At 40.1% G+C, this 15,195-nt stretch overlaps 1 protein-coding gene across 1 annotated transcript in view; it reads left to right on the top strand.

Moving 5' to 3' along the window:
* Positions 1-9,734, top strand: part of rims3 (regulating synaptic membrane exocytosis 3) — a 37,461-nt gene extending 27,727 nt beyond the window's left edge. The window contains exons 3-7 of the mRNA XM_042506641.1: positions 6,862-7,003; positions 7,091-7,203; positions 8,566-8,667; positions 8,747-8,886; positions 9,423-9,734. Of these exons, the coding sequence (XP_042362575.1) occupies positions 6,862-7,003; positions 7,091-7,203; positions 8,566-8,667; positions 8,747-8,886; positions 9,423-9,635 (710 nt within the window). The 3' untranslated portion in view covers positions 9,636-9,734. The remainder of the gene's footprint in view (positions 1-6,861; positions 7,004-7,090; positions 7,204-8,565; positions 8,668-8,746; positions 8,887-9,422) is intronic.
* Positions 9,735-15,195: the final 5,461 nt, after the last annotated feature.

The following is a 15,195-nucleotide window of genomic DNA, read 5'->3' as shown; positions in this document are numbered from 1 at the left end:
AGTGTATGTAGTATACAGTATAGATATTCTCCTGAGTGTACTTAAAGGAATAGTTTGATGTTTTGTGAAATTCTAATTTATTCTAAGGCTGGACCCAAATATTTCACTATTTGTATAGTCATTGGTTGGACAGGTATTCAGTTTTCAATTTTGGGATTTGGATATTGTTTGGTTGATTTATTTATTTACCTATTTATTTTGAGAAATGGCAGAAAATTGATTCAATATTATTGATCACCTTATATTGCCTGTCATTGGCTGCCAAACTTTGATTTTCTCTCTTCTCTTTTTTTAAAATTGAAAATGGATAAAATCTTGTTTCACTGTAGACCTGCGTGCAGCATATTGATTTGCTCGGCCCCACTTTGCTCTGCTCCGCTCTTTTTCTCTTTCTCTGTTTATCCTGAGAGCTCCGTTCTACGTTAGGAACAGTTGGTGAGACTCTGCCAACACACACAGTGACAGGGCTAAGTGTCTGCATCACACAGCTAACGTTATCAATTTGTTAGCTGTTGCTGCTTCTGTGTCGCTTGAGCTAACTAGGCAGACGATGAACTGACTACATTTATTATCAGTACTGATTGGACATCCAAATAAAAGGTGGCAAATCTTTCCTTTGAGTATTTAAAGAAACGTTACTAGCTCAACTGGAGGCATTGATACTATGAATGAGTCTTCTCAGAGTGATGAGGTGCCCTTCAGCAAAGCACTGAAACAGGCTGAAAAAGGCTGGTCACACTCGTGTTTACAGGGTGAAACTGTGTTTTGTAAACGGATGTCCTGGAGCAGGGGTTGTCAGCAGTTTTCAGACCAAGGACCACTTAGCCAAAAGAGAGAGAGAGCAGAGACTCAACATAATTTGTATAAAATTGAGCTGCATAAAGATCAAGTCTGACAATAACACGTAGTGCTGCCTAAAATGCAATGTATAAACACACCCATTTATGGTGCATACAATACTAACCTATTAAGATAATAATTGGCAGTTCCTTTTATTTATACATTATGTTTGTTTCTGATGTTGATGGTATGTAATCAGTTTTCTTTTTCATCTTTTTTGTTTCTCTTTCTAAAATGTTTAGAGTCTCTTGCTAGAAAGATTTCAAAACGACAGATAATAATACAGCAAATTGGTCAGTATATTTCAAGAGTAAAACTGTTCCTGTTACCTATATATATGTGTGTGTGTGTATATATATATAGACACACACACGCACAATGTAAATACATACTATGAATCATGAATCACTGGCTATATTCTTATGTATCTCTGTAACACCTGAATATGGTTTAGAATCACTGATTCATAATCTCTTCCCCCACTTCTTCTTTTTCCACTTTGAATCTTCCTTTTTTCCAAATTTAGCAGGGGTCCAACGGTAAAGATAACCACAACACATCTCTCATCTCCAACACTCATGCTTGGTTACTGTTGCTATGCATGGTGGATCGTTGCCGTCACCGGTGCATCCAATAGGCATGTCGGTGCAGCCAGGGAGTCTAAAAACAGCATTCTATATTACAGCATATAATGAGAAAGGCTTCATCAGTGTTCTTTCCAAATGTCAGAGCAGCTTTAATGATCCACTGAGCGCACACACATGCACCACAAACATAAACACACACACACACACACAGAAGCTGTATATCATGTGCACGTGTGCATGCACTCCCAGCACACTCACAGTGTGTGGCTCTTTTCTGCATTGTTGGCGTTTTCAGTAATCCCACCTTTCTTTATCCCCCACCCCCCCGCTATTAATTCTCTCCACCTAAGCTATTAATTTTTTCCATCCCCATCACTTCTGTCATCCTCTCATCCTAATCTTCCTCCTTGTGACTTGCTCTTGCCTTATCATGAGTATCAAACATGTGATTTGCATGAGTAGTTTAAATGAATACCTTGTTTGTTTTACACACACAAAGAAAGTTTAGAGAGTGTGATTGCTCTGCGGGCTGCACATTTCTGAACCATGTGTGTCTTCAGGGACTGAAGTATTGCTCATCATAGCGAAGCCAACAGGAGACACTTGGAGCCTTGTAGCGCACAAAGACCCTCTCCTCCAGCACGGTGAAGCACAACAGCTTATGTAATGTTGTTATTTTAGCTGCTCAAACGGCATACATGTCAGACTACCTCTAATTACTCCTTCCAGGATGTGTGTGCATTTGATGTTAACACTGTATAACAAAGTTAGTTCAGCAGAGGGAGAGGAGGAAATGCGCTGAATAATTTAGAAGGGATGGACCGAGAGAAGAGAGATAGAAGTTGTGTGTCAAAGATGGACAGTGACTAGAACTACAAGAAAAGGGGGGAATGACAAGGATTTGGAAATGCACATAAAGCAAACAAAGGAGTCAGTGAATATAGGTGCATATGTATAGGAAAAGGGGGCACAGGGATAACAAAAAATGACAGCAAGCTAACAAAGAGCTGTAATAAATTAAACTGTGGGGGGAGATCCGATTTGAAGACAGAAAAAGAAGTGGTGGCTGATTAAGGACTCATGGAGAGGACAATGCAAGCAAGGAAAGACACACAGAGAGGGGAAAGGCTTATGAGCGAACACGCCAGCCGGGGCTCTTGGTGCAATGCAGACGGCATTGCCATGGAAACGAATGGAGGGAAAGCGCAGACGAGGAGGAGGGGATTAAATAGGAAGGAAGAGATCACTGCTTCGCACCATTTAGGGGGGCGGGGGGCTGACAAATGAGTAACAAGTGTTAATATAAAGTTAAATGGATAACTGCTTGATAGTTCAAAGATAGTTAGTGGGGGGTGACCCACACTCTGAGGGTATTTTGACAGATTTCAAAGTCATTAGAAATATGCATTTGACCCTCATGATTGTTAGATCATTCACACTTGTAACTGAATTATGTTTAACCCTTTAACACCTTGATCTACATCAGTTCTGTTGTGCTGTATTCAGACACCTTTTGCCAGCATTTAAACCTCTGAAACCTGATCAAATGTATTAATTTATTTAATTTAATAAAAACAAAAACAAAACAAAAACAGAGGGGAAAAGGCAGTGAGCAACTTCTAAGAAATGTCTGACAAATTGGTGACCAGAAAATGACCAGAACATAAGCTAGGGAGGGTTATCAGATATTACCCAAAACAAAGGGGGCTGGGGGATGGTGGTTACAGAAAAGAAATAATTATTTATTGAAAATTATGTTAGAAGAAAAAAATAAATTAAGGTCTTTTTTTTCTTTTCTCTTTTTATATTCCTTTATGTATTTTTTTTTTATTATTTTCAGGTAATTTTCTTGTAGCCTTTTACTAATTCCATGCTTATTCTGGGCCATGCCTATTGAAGTTGCTTATTGCCTTCACCCCATGTTTTTGAAAGAAATCCAGCCAACTTGCTCAGGTTTCAGGGGGTTTGATAACAGTCAAACTCTACTCTTGGCCAGCAGGCCCGCATGGTTCAATAATGAGTTACTGTTGCAGTGACGGTGTAAAGTGCTGTGATTTGGTGACATGTTGCCTCAATAATTGATATTTGTTTAAAAAAAAGTAATGGGGGATGAGCCTGTCACCATGGCGCCATTTGTCTCAGGTGGCATTGTCTGGGTCCAGATCCGAGGGCGGGGGTTGTCATGGCAGCAGGAGAGCATGAAGTTTGTCTGGGTGTGATGCTGCAAACAGACACACCATTTCTCTCTCACACACACATACACTGTGTGTTGGAAATACTCTTAACTGCAGGATTATAAATAGAAGGCGGCAGAAGGCAGAACCCCTCTCCTCATCTCCAGCACCCATGGGACCCCATCACTCTTGTCTCACCCATTTCTCCTTACTTCTATTTGTCCTCTCTCTTGTTTCAATCTTCACCCCTCTCTCCTCTTGTGTTAAATCTCCTCCTCTCAGCCCCCTAAAGTCTCATCAAGTGGCTTTGTTTGCTATCTGTTTATCCCCGTAGTGATGGTGATGATGCGGGGTGTCTGTGGTTGTCATGGTGATGAGATGGGCACAGCGAGGATGCTTAATGAGCTTGGAGTTGCTTGGGCTAATGAAGTGGGACGGCTGTACCTGGGTGTGCGCTTAACTGGCAACAATGAGCAACCGCTTGTTAAAAGTCTCCTTTAGTGACTGCACCATTCAACTATATGTCCTCCTATAGAGGAGAGATGTACGAGTCTCTACAGCAACTGCAGTCATAATGAGCTGCACGGACACAGCGCTAAAACAGAGGAGGTTAATCAGTTTGTTGCTCTTGTTATTGCTTTGTTAACCAGTGATTTATCTCCAAATTAGCACGTTGAAGGGGAAAAGTTAGAGATGTTTGGGAAAGGTTGAAGACATTTTCAAGAATTTAAACCCCTACAGCAGGATTATTTCAAAATGTGCCAACGTTTAAAGCCCCTGTCAAGGGGAAGCCCCGGAAATTAAGTCGGAGACTTTGTAGAGATCTTATAAAGCAAGCTGACAAAACAACTTAGAGCAGCTTTTTCATCCTCTTGTTTGACTAAATTGTCACCCTGTTGCCCAGACTGCTCACGTGCAGACACCATGGGTCTGAGTGTAAATGTTGTACGGAGGTGTGAATGTACAGACACTCCTGCGATCTACTGTTAGCATTACATTTGTGTGTGATGGTTTGCACTTGTCTCTATAGATTATTGTGTTAAACGGTTAGGGAAATTTTAAGTTGTTAATTTGCTTTATTGTTTACAGCTGTAGGGGAAAGTGTTTGTTTTTGTTTCTCTCTCTTTCTTCTTTCCACTACCAGCTTAGAGACGTAACTCTTTGAAACCTGAACCAGTTGGATTAAAAACAGGTGATGCAATGACAACAAGGAGAAGAAAATTACTTGAAAATAAGCAACACAATATTATAGATACATATATATATTACCATGTTGCTAATTGCTTTTTTGACATGTTTGAAATCAAAACAATTTGCTTCAGGTTCAAATGTTTAAATACTTGTGAAAGGCGTCTGAAAGCACCACAACAAAAGTGATGTCACTATATGTATATTATATATATTATATGTCACTTTCAAAGTGTTAAAGCTAGGTTTTATTTTGGTATCATTGGGCAAAAATCCTACAGTAAACTTTGAGAATATTATAATTCAAGTGGACTGAGAGAAAACGAGATTTTCACAAGTTTTCGTGAAAGCCTTTTTCAGTGGCTGAGAATCCTGCAGAGAAAGTAGCTATACCAGCATTGGCAAGAACTGCCTACACTGCGAAGCAACACAAAAGAGAAGGCTAACAACTAACTAGCCAGTTATTCATGTATCATTTGTGGTTTGATAAACAGAGAGAGAGAGCGGGGTACGGAGGGCTGAATGAATTACTGTATGTCCATGGTCATTTAGTGGGAGTAGCGTAGGACAAAGAGGGGCGTGCTGCATAAAGAGAGTGTATTTTCTATTCCAGATTTCTGCCTACACCGCTTGTAATGTTTTAATAGAAAGTCTAAGTTAGCATATTCTTTTACATAATCACTGTATGTTTACATAAATGTAATTCATGACTGCAGTAATAAATGCACTCATATAAGGGCTTCACCTTACGATTATTTTAATACATTTTCTTCTTTAATCTGATGAGTATTTTATGATCAGGAGATGCAATTTTTTTCCCAGAATCCCATCAACTCCTAACATAAAAAAAACAATATTTGGCACTTTTGCTTGAAAAATTAGTGCAACAATTAAACATGGGTATATCAGGATATCAGTGTGTGTGTGTGTGTGTGTGTGTGTGTGTGTGTGTGTGTGTGTGTGTGTGTGTGTGTGTGTGCGCGTGTGTTTGTGTGTTTGTGTTGCCCTGAAATGCATCAGTGAGCCTACATTGTCTCTTTAGACCATGAGAACTCTGGGTAATGTTGCAAGATGGACAACACAGACAAATGTGTGATGGAAGGGATAAGGAAAGGGTTGCCTGCTCAAACTGCACAAATACGCAGCCCTACCTGTCACATCCTGAATCCAAATCACATCGACTTTGCCGTACTACTTTGAACCCGGCATGTCAAGTCCCACAGAGATACAGTGTGTCATTACAGGGGATGATGCCCTGAAAGCTTCTTGTGGGGTTAGCAGCTCTCCACCTCGCTCCTGTTCTCCTCGCGTCAGCAGAGCTGTAAAGCCTAAATACCTTCGCCTCTCCCCCTCTGAGCTCAGCCTCCTGACTGTCTCTCCACACCGCCTCTCACAGCATTCCTCAAGCTGCCAATTTGTGTATGTTTCTACCTCACAAGTCAGGCCCAGGAGTCCCCCCTTGAAGCTTATTGCCCCCTGCTCACAACAGGCATTGTGAAATGGGCTTTACGTGTTTAAAATGGGCAGCAGTAATACTTGCGAGGTAGAGAGATTTTCCAATAGCGTGTGGACGTCCCAGTGGAATTTAGGTGAGATTGCCTTCTTGCTTGAGTGAACTTGCTTCAAAATAAATAGTGGGGAGATGGATGTTCTCAAGGCCACCCTGAAGTTTTCCTTATTTTTTAGTGAGATATTTAAAAAAAAACTAACATAGTGGATATTTCTTGTGCAGCCCATCATACAGCCATAAAAAAATGACAGAAACATCTGTCCTCGCTCTGTTTCAGGTGTGTTTTTATAAATTTGGTATGTAAGAAAGCCTTCAAGGAACTTCTCACCTGAGAAAACTTCTGCTTTTATCTGCAGCACAAGATATGCAGGGGTTCAGATCTCTTCATATTTGTGTCTAAATGACCAGGCAGCACATTCTTATCGTGCAGGCACTGGTCCTGTGTAATACCCGACTTACTTATCAGACAGCTCTACGGCTTCCTCTGATTATTATGCTTGGAGGATTATCCTGCTGAAATAAGGGCACTTGGAGCAGGAACTGTTACCTTTGTGTTTTTCAGACGGCGGGACGAAGAAGCTGCGCAGCACCATCCGACGGAGCACAGAGACTGGCATCGCCGTGGAGATGAGAAACCGAGTGACAAGGCAGGGCAGCAAGGACTCAACTGATGGCAGCACCAACTCAAACAGCTCTGATGGAACGTGAGTATCTGAACTGCACCTCATCTCATCTGTGTATGTACAGTATCCATTCATTTTCATCAGTACTCTGTTTCCTCCCTCTCTCAGGTTTGTCTTCCCTACCACACGCCTGGGGCCTGAGAGCCAGTTCAGTGACTTTCTGGATGGACTAGGCCCCGCTCAGATTGTAGGCCGGCAAACACTAGCTACACCCCCCATGGGTAAGATGAGTGAAATTGACCAATAGCGCCATCTTTACATGTTCAGTCCAATCTAGTATTGTTTGATTCTTTCTGGGATATAATGTGATCATTTGCACAGTTAAGGTCAGTTAAACAATGACTAAACAGCATCACTTTAGATTTATCATCAACCAGACAAGCATAAGTAAAAGGGATGTCCCAATCAAGTATTGTTTTGCCCCCGAGCTCGATCTGAGTTATTTGATATTGAGTATTAGCTGATACTGAGTCCCGATCCAATACTATTTACCTTGACAATACTGCTGCACAATGCATTTGTCAAGTACTTTAAAGTTATTTAAATAAATCCAGTGTACCTGACAGTTTAATAGCTCTGCAATGCAATACAAGAAAAAATGTCTGCATCCAATAGTTCCTAAGGGATTTTATTTTATTTTTTTACAAAATAACAAAGAAAACAAACTAAAGATAATTTTGTCTGATATGATTCCACTTAGGGCAGCATTTTCTAATGAAATGACCTAGTAAACAAACTGAAATTTCTTTAGAAATTCCTCACAAATCCACTTAGTGCTCCTTTTTTCAACAAAATAACAAAGTAAACAAACTAAAATGTCTCTTTGTGTAGCATTGTAACAAAAGTACAGAACACTATAAATGAGTACTGTAATCACAAATCCACTTCAAAGTAGTTGTAGCTGAACTTTAATATTCTCAGTCACAACAAATAAAAATCAGTCACAGTTCTGCTTATTACATTATAATAGTAAAGCTAGTTCACTAAAAATGAACAAAAAATTTCTGTTCTACTAAAGTGGTGTAGCAGCTTAAGCTGAACATAAAAAAATCATCAGTTTCTACTTATTTGAGTATCAGCATTACAATACAATCTGAATATCTGCTGCAAATTGTGCTCTCCCTTTATGATGCCTGTGTGACAGCACTGATCGGGCCTGATAGCGATCCTTCTGATCCGATTTAGACATCCCTAATAATATGCGACAATCTGATGGTGGACTGTAGGATGACAGACAATCAAATCGACAGTTCTGTGCCAACATACAAATTGTTAGCTGCACCGCAGCATCTAAAAATACTGCACAATACTCGTGTATTCACTCAGCACGGATGAAGTTATTCTTTCATGAGGTATAAATCTTTCATGCAAAGGTCATTGCTTGTGAAAAACAACAGAGCAGAGCTCCTCCATACCTGGCTGTGAGGACAGACTTACAGCTCTGTGTCGCCCTCTGCAGTTAGATGTTGGCCATTTCAGCCTCAGTAAACAGAAGCTCAGAGCACCACAGTGTTGTGAGTTTTTGGTTTAGATTGATTAGATTTCTTCTGGATTGTTACAGATGGTGTGTTTTCTCTCTACAGGGGATGTCTATGTAGGCATGGTAGACAGAGGAGGGCAGCTGGAGGTTGAGATCAACCAGGCCAGAAGGTTGACCCCAAAGCCGGGCTCCAAGAACATACCAGGTACTCTGATCTGACTTCACCCAGTGCTTTGATATTTTATTGATATGGCTCCTTTGTCTAATCTGTGCTTTGTTTGCAGCGACCTACGTAAAGGTGTATGTGCTGGAGAATGGCGTGTGCTTGGCCAAGAAGAAAACCAAAGTAGTGAAGAAGAATCTGGACCCCACCTACCAGCAGGCTCTGTTGTTTGATGAGAGTCCTCAGGGCAAAGTGCTACAGGTTTGGGACTTCATTTGACTTGCTCTTTCTTACTTTTTCCTTTTATTTTCCTCATTTTTTCATTCCTAATGATCATTTTCACACCCAACACACAGACTTGTCAACACAGTCATGTCAGTTGTTATTAGTTGGTATTGGTTTTTTCATCTGTCAAAATTCCTAGAAAATTGTAAAACATGCAAAGCCGCAGTTAAAAAAAAAAAAAGAGGAATCCTTTAACCGATCTGACAGAATTATTCCCTGACTTTACTGTAAAATGTCCCACGGACTGCATTTTTATCAGTGAATTTGCATATTTCTGCTTGAGTGTATAATTACAGGAATGAGGACATTTTATATTTGGCCTCGAGAAAAAGGTGAATTTAGTAAAAACATTTTCATTCTTTACAGGAAGAGAAGTAAGTAAAGGTATTACCTGTGGCAGTAAAGATTTGTGACTAAATAAGCAACAGTCACTGTGTGATATTAGTACTTTTACTTGAGTAAAACATCTGAATACTTCCTCCACCACTGATTTGTTCTCATCTGCTCTGTAGGTAATAGTGTGGGGGGATTACGGGCGTATGGACCACAAGTGCTTCATGGGAATGGCCCAGATCCTTCTTGAGGATTTGGACCTGTCTGCCACAGTCAGCGGCTGGTACAAGCTGTTCCCTACCTCCTCTCTGGCAGATCCCAGTATCGGACCCCTCACTAGACGTCTCTCCCAGTCCTCCCTGGAGAGCGCCACCAGCCCCTCGTGCACCTAGATACCCAGTAGACACGCACATGCATGGCAAAGGCAGAGTCATGCAGACACGGACACACGTACTGTATATACACAACGACTGTATTTGATGACAGGTAGGCATACACACACACACATATACACGTACACATCTGTGCAGGAAGACACAAATACCTGATCTCATCCACCTGAACGCACACACACTGACACTATGCCCGCATTCTCACATACACTAATCAGTATTTTAGTTAAGAAAACCGTGAGCAAAACCAACTTGAAGTTAAGTTACCAGAACATGTAGCATTTTTCAACGTCCCATCTCAACACCTACCACGACACAGCGATCCACCGGGTGCCATATTCTGCATTCCAAGGTACCAGATATCCATGGCACAACTCATCCCAGGGCCATCCCAATGCCAGTTTCTAAACTCTCTATGCCAAACTAAGAAAAAAAACTTTATTTTTTAAAACCAAAGCAATTGTTATTGTTGTTCTTATTGCTATAGGTCGTAGGTGAACTAGTATATGATATAAAGTATGGATATGTAGCAGAGTCAATGACTTAGATGTAATGCAAAAAAAGAAGATACATTCTACACACACAGGCTGAGAACAGCAGGCCGAAACGCATAAACATACCTGGGCAACAGGCTTGGATGTTTCACATAATGGCTATTATGTGAGGTAGCAGCACTGCTATTCTATAATTTTCACAGGGCAGAGTTTATATATAGATATACATAAATATATATATATAAATAGATAGTTAAATACTTATTTGTGTTTATATATGTATCGGCTGCATTCTGCATGTTTGCTTGCAACCCTTGTAGAGACATTTTGGAGTGCTTCATTTTTTTTTTTTAATTTTAGCTTGCTGCGACCAATGTAACAGGAGTATAGCACCACTTTATTTTGCAAAAGAGCACTGCACTGAGTTAGGGAGAATGGCGGGTGACAGGGGGAGCGCTATCATCGCAAAGTAGTCAGCCAGCTACTCATTCGCTGATGAACAAAATTTCTGATCATGCCTTCATCTTTAGAGTAAAAGACTGCTGCACCGCACAGGGCACTGGGTACAAAGGTGTTCTGGGAAACGCGTCCAGCTCTTTTCTGTGATTCTTGTATTCCACATCCAGGGGGTGCCACAGCCACACTCTTTTTCTCTCTGTATACCAGCGACCAGACTTCCTGTTGATTTCCCCGTTTTGATGTCATCTTTTTTTCTTCCTTACTGATAAAGGAGGTGGGAAGGTGTTGAGTGTGCCTCTGTCTCTGTCTCTGGCACCAACCACAACCTTGAACCATCCTTCTTTCTCTTTGGTCCCCTCCTCTCTGTCACACTGACTGTAACTAAACCTGTTGTAAATGTTGTAAACACATTTTTCTTTTTGATATCTGACTATTTACGCCAGTGTTACTTTTCTAGCAGGTCTATTGTGAACCTGCCGTGCTCGGTAGTTTTACTCATTTCAGGTGCAACAAGTCCCTCTTCATATTTCCTGTCAGGCAGCGTGTTTGTGTTTAAGATGGCACTTTACTGTAATATATGTGTTATGTTTAAATGACAAACATGCAGGGGTCGACCACTTGTTTATTTATTTGTATTTTATTCGGTCAAACTGCAGTGTGCTCTGAATCTTTTAACTGAAAGCCAGGATGGATATGTAACTCCAGTGTATTTTGAATTTCAGTGTAAAGGCCCGCTGAGACAGCTGAAACAGGTCAGTTCTACCACTGATTCTGAATTTACATCTGAGCACTCATGATAGTTATTTATTTGCAAAAAGCTTCAATCTTTTTGTGTAAATAGGTACATTTAAATCTTAAAAATATATGTCTTTAGGATGAAGGCGTGCATTGGTAAAAATGTAATCATTTGCTTTTGCATTTGAGTATTTGATATATTTAAAGATGTACTATGAAGGATTTTCCTAAAAAGACTTTTACAGAAGTAAATTCTCTCAATCTTCCCTTTCGTCCCACTAGAAGTGTGTGGTGCAGGGATTGGATTTATCTGCAGAGACTCTGCCTTCTTTATTTTTTTCTAATTTCATTTTTCCTTTGCTGTGTTCGGGATGTCCCTGAGCACAGCTTGCAGGTGAGGTCTGGACTTTATAAAAAGGTAACAAACAGGTGCCAGACTGTAAGCTCCAAATACTGAGGACACAGCCCCAAAAAACATAAATATAGCAAGGCGAAATGCAAAGTGCACAAAATTTAGCTGTCGCTGGTAATGCTGTTTTCAGACGGTGAGGGCTGATTAACAGTCATGTCTGGGAGAGTCCCTGTGTGGACATCAGTGTGCAGCCCATTTTTTGAGACAGCATGGACTGCACACATAGTAAGCACACTAACTGCACATGCTCCAGTCTCTTGTTCCAAACTCCAGTCCAGCCCAAAACGCTGCAGTTAAGTCAGCCGCAAACCTCTCTAAACGGTGAAGTTAGTTTTAAGATCATTTTTTGGGCTTTTATAGCCTTTAATTGACAGGACAGTGTGAGCATGAAAGGGGGAGAGAGAGAGGGGGAGACATGCAGCAAAGGTCGTGGCCAGATTAGAACCCATGGCCGCTGCGAGGACACAGCCTCTGTACTTGGGGCGCTGCTCTATCCACTGAGCCACCAGGCGCCCCGTGAAGTTAGTTTTAAGTTGGATAATAGACAGACAAACATACACTCAGGACCCAGCAGTGCCGTCTCACTTTCACCCAACATTGGCAATAGGAGGATAGTAAACTCACCTCCAGACATTAACCCTTAACTGTCTGTGGAAGTTCAATGCAGAAAGTGTGTCTGAGCCAACAATTCCTGCATAGTATACCTTTAATATTTAACTCAAACTTACCAATGCCACTTTTTACTCGTATTTGAAGCATATTATTTGTGACTGAAAACACAAAAAAGAGGTGAAACTGACCTGTGTGCTGTTTGTAAAATGTGCAATGGTTGAGTCTTAACTGGCAGAGGAGCAGCAGGGCAAACTGAACCACTGGTGTTTACTGTTTTCTCTAATATGAACATTTCGTCCTATTCTTCAGTGGTTCAGAGTGTTTTCTGTCTGTCTCGGGACCAACACCTAACCTTGTGTATGGATAAATACATCAGAGTCGTGTTTAAGTAGCGTTGTGAGCAGAGATGACAGTTTCAAGTTATTGGCTAATAAAAGCTTGTGCGTCTTTACAAGCTTACATTTGGTTTTATCACCACCATATGTTCTGTTGTCTGCTAAGAACTGTGAAGCTCACTCCTCTCTTCATCCTTCGGCAAAAAGGGAAACTCCGAGGCAGTTTGTCTCGCCAGCACTTCAGACCAACAGAATTCACATTTCAACGCTCGTTGAACTTTGGATAAAGGGATCTCTGGCATTCTTGAATTTTTTTGGGAGGAGGATGATGGTCATTTTTTGACCCTCCCATCATATATACAGCCCTTTTTTTGAAAAACCGTCAAGGTCTGGGTTCCAATTTCTTTTTACCTTTTTGGAGCTATTCCTTGCTGGATCTGTAATTGTATGGTCATGTATATGAAGTAATTTTACGTACCTTGTTAATTTGTATCTTTCTATTTTTGTGGACAGCTGGCATGATGTAAAAATAAGGACTATTACTCTTGGTATTTGCACACATTCTCTTCAGTGCGCGCCTTTTATGAGGACAAAAAATTGGCTGATGAGTAAGAAAAATGGAAAGAACATAAAAAAATGAAAAGAAATTTCTAGACCTATATAACATCCCAGCTGAATGTTTCATCCTTGGTAGACTTAATATTTTTCCATGTGATTCCTTGGAGCTTATATAAGACCGTATTATGTCCCTTTGCTGTATAATGAGTAGTCCTAAACATTAACTGTTCTAATGATTAAAAGTAGAGAAAGATATAATGCAAAGAGATGTATAATAATCCTACAAGGGGTGTTTTTGCTAAGAGAAATTTTGCCAAATTTGTCCAAATCTCTCAATTCCTGCAACCAAAAGAAAAAGTTGAAATATTGCCTTTCTTCAAAGTGTAGTGTGGGTGTATGTCTTTCAATGAGATGCATTTATTGTACTGTGTGATGCATAATAATGAGCAGCAACATGTGAGTGAGTGAGAGATTTAAATGTGTAGATATTTATTAAAAAAGCAACTCTTAAACTCAAGTTGTGGACCACAGCGAGGAGCATTTAAGGATCAGGGTTTTTAAGATATGAACATTAACATTTCTTGTCATTGCTTTGACCTTAGATTAGAACAAACTGACTGTAGTATTACGTGATTAGCATGCATTGTCTCATCACATTTGATTTATTTTGACTCTACTGTGTTAAGTGAGTTGACAAAAGGGTCCCTTAACCCTTTTAAACTTGGACTGACATCACTTTTCCTGTGCTGTGCTCAGACACCTTTCTCAAGTATTTTAACCTCTGGAACCTAAGCAAATGTGGTTTAAATTCTTTGAAAACATGGGGAAAATGTAATGAGCAACTTGCCAAGAAACAGAAAGAAATTATTGGATTTAAATTTTTTTTTTTAAAAGCTAGGGAAATATGTCCAGAAAATGATATTTGTAATGATCATAATTATATATTTCAAATTATGCTGCAACATTATTAGTACTTTCTAAGCTTTATTTCCAGGTCATTTCCTTGTTATGGGTTTTTTTTGTGTGTGTGTGTGTGTGTGTATGTGTGCTAATTTTCAGGTAATTTTCCGTACTTGTACAACTAATTTCTTGCAAATTTTTGAGTCATTTCTTCTAAAATTTCTCATGGCCTTCTTCCCGTGTTTGTAAAATAAATTAAGCAAATTTTGCTCTGGTTTCAAAGGGTTTTAAGAGAGGTTTGAGCCTCACAAGCAGCAGGGTTGACTATGGCAGGGCAGAGTTACAGTCGGTCGTCTTAGACTTTTGTAAATGTAAAGGTTGATGCATGCAAGCAGGTTGCTGAAATGTTGGATTAATCAAAGTGTCCATTATAGACACTTTGGCAGTTTAATGGAAACGGCTCGGCGCATGCAGAGCTTGTTTAACTGCGCTTCAGACGGGTAAAGATAGTATTGGCTTGAGTTTTCTGGCTCAGCTGAGGTTTGAATGTAAGGGCTTTGGATGCTTTGGAATGTAAACTCATACTCTTGCTTGCTTCCCTATAAAATCCACCATCCGGCTTTTACTGCGTGCAAAACTTTTTATAACGTATCTTCAATCAACCTGAATCGTCTCTTGAGTGCTATGTTGGAAATGTATTTTATTTTTGTAAGGGGAGAGGTATTGTTCAGAGAAGGAGGAGAGAGAGTCAGAGAGGCACAAACCTGCCTTGAGATTTTCATGAAAATGAGGGCTTGTTCATTTTACAATGGCCTTATTTTGTGTAGGAGACATTGCTTCACTATAGTAGCACACAACTGAAAGTTTTGACAAATGTATTTTGCTTGAAATATTGTACCGAAGTTATATATGTGTATATGTATAGTTTTATGAATGTATTTCTTAATCCTTACACCAGAACTGAGGGTAATTTTTTGTCATCTTGTTTGCTATATCATCTCTTTGAAGACTTTCCAGGGACCTCGTCTGTGTTGGTTCAGACAGCCCCTACTTTT

This window comes from Plectropomus leopardus, chromosome 18 (genome assembly GCF_008729295.1).
Source record: "Plectropomus leopardus isolate mb chromosome 18, YSFRI_Pleo_2.0, whole genome shotgun sequence".
Taxonomy (NCBI): Eukaryota; Metazoa; Chordata; class Actinopteri; order Perciformes; family Serranidae; genus Plectropomus; species Plectropomus leopardus.
Note: the sequence above shows the minus strand (reverse complement) of the source record. Positions and strands in the feature narration are given on the sequence as shown.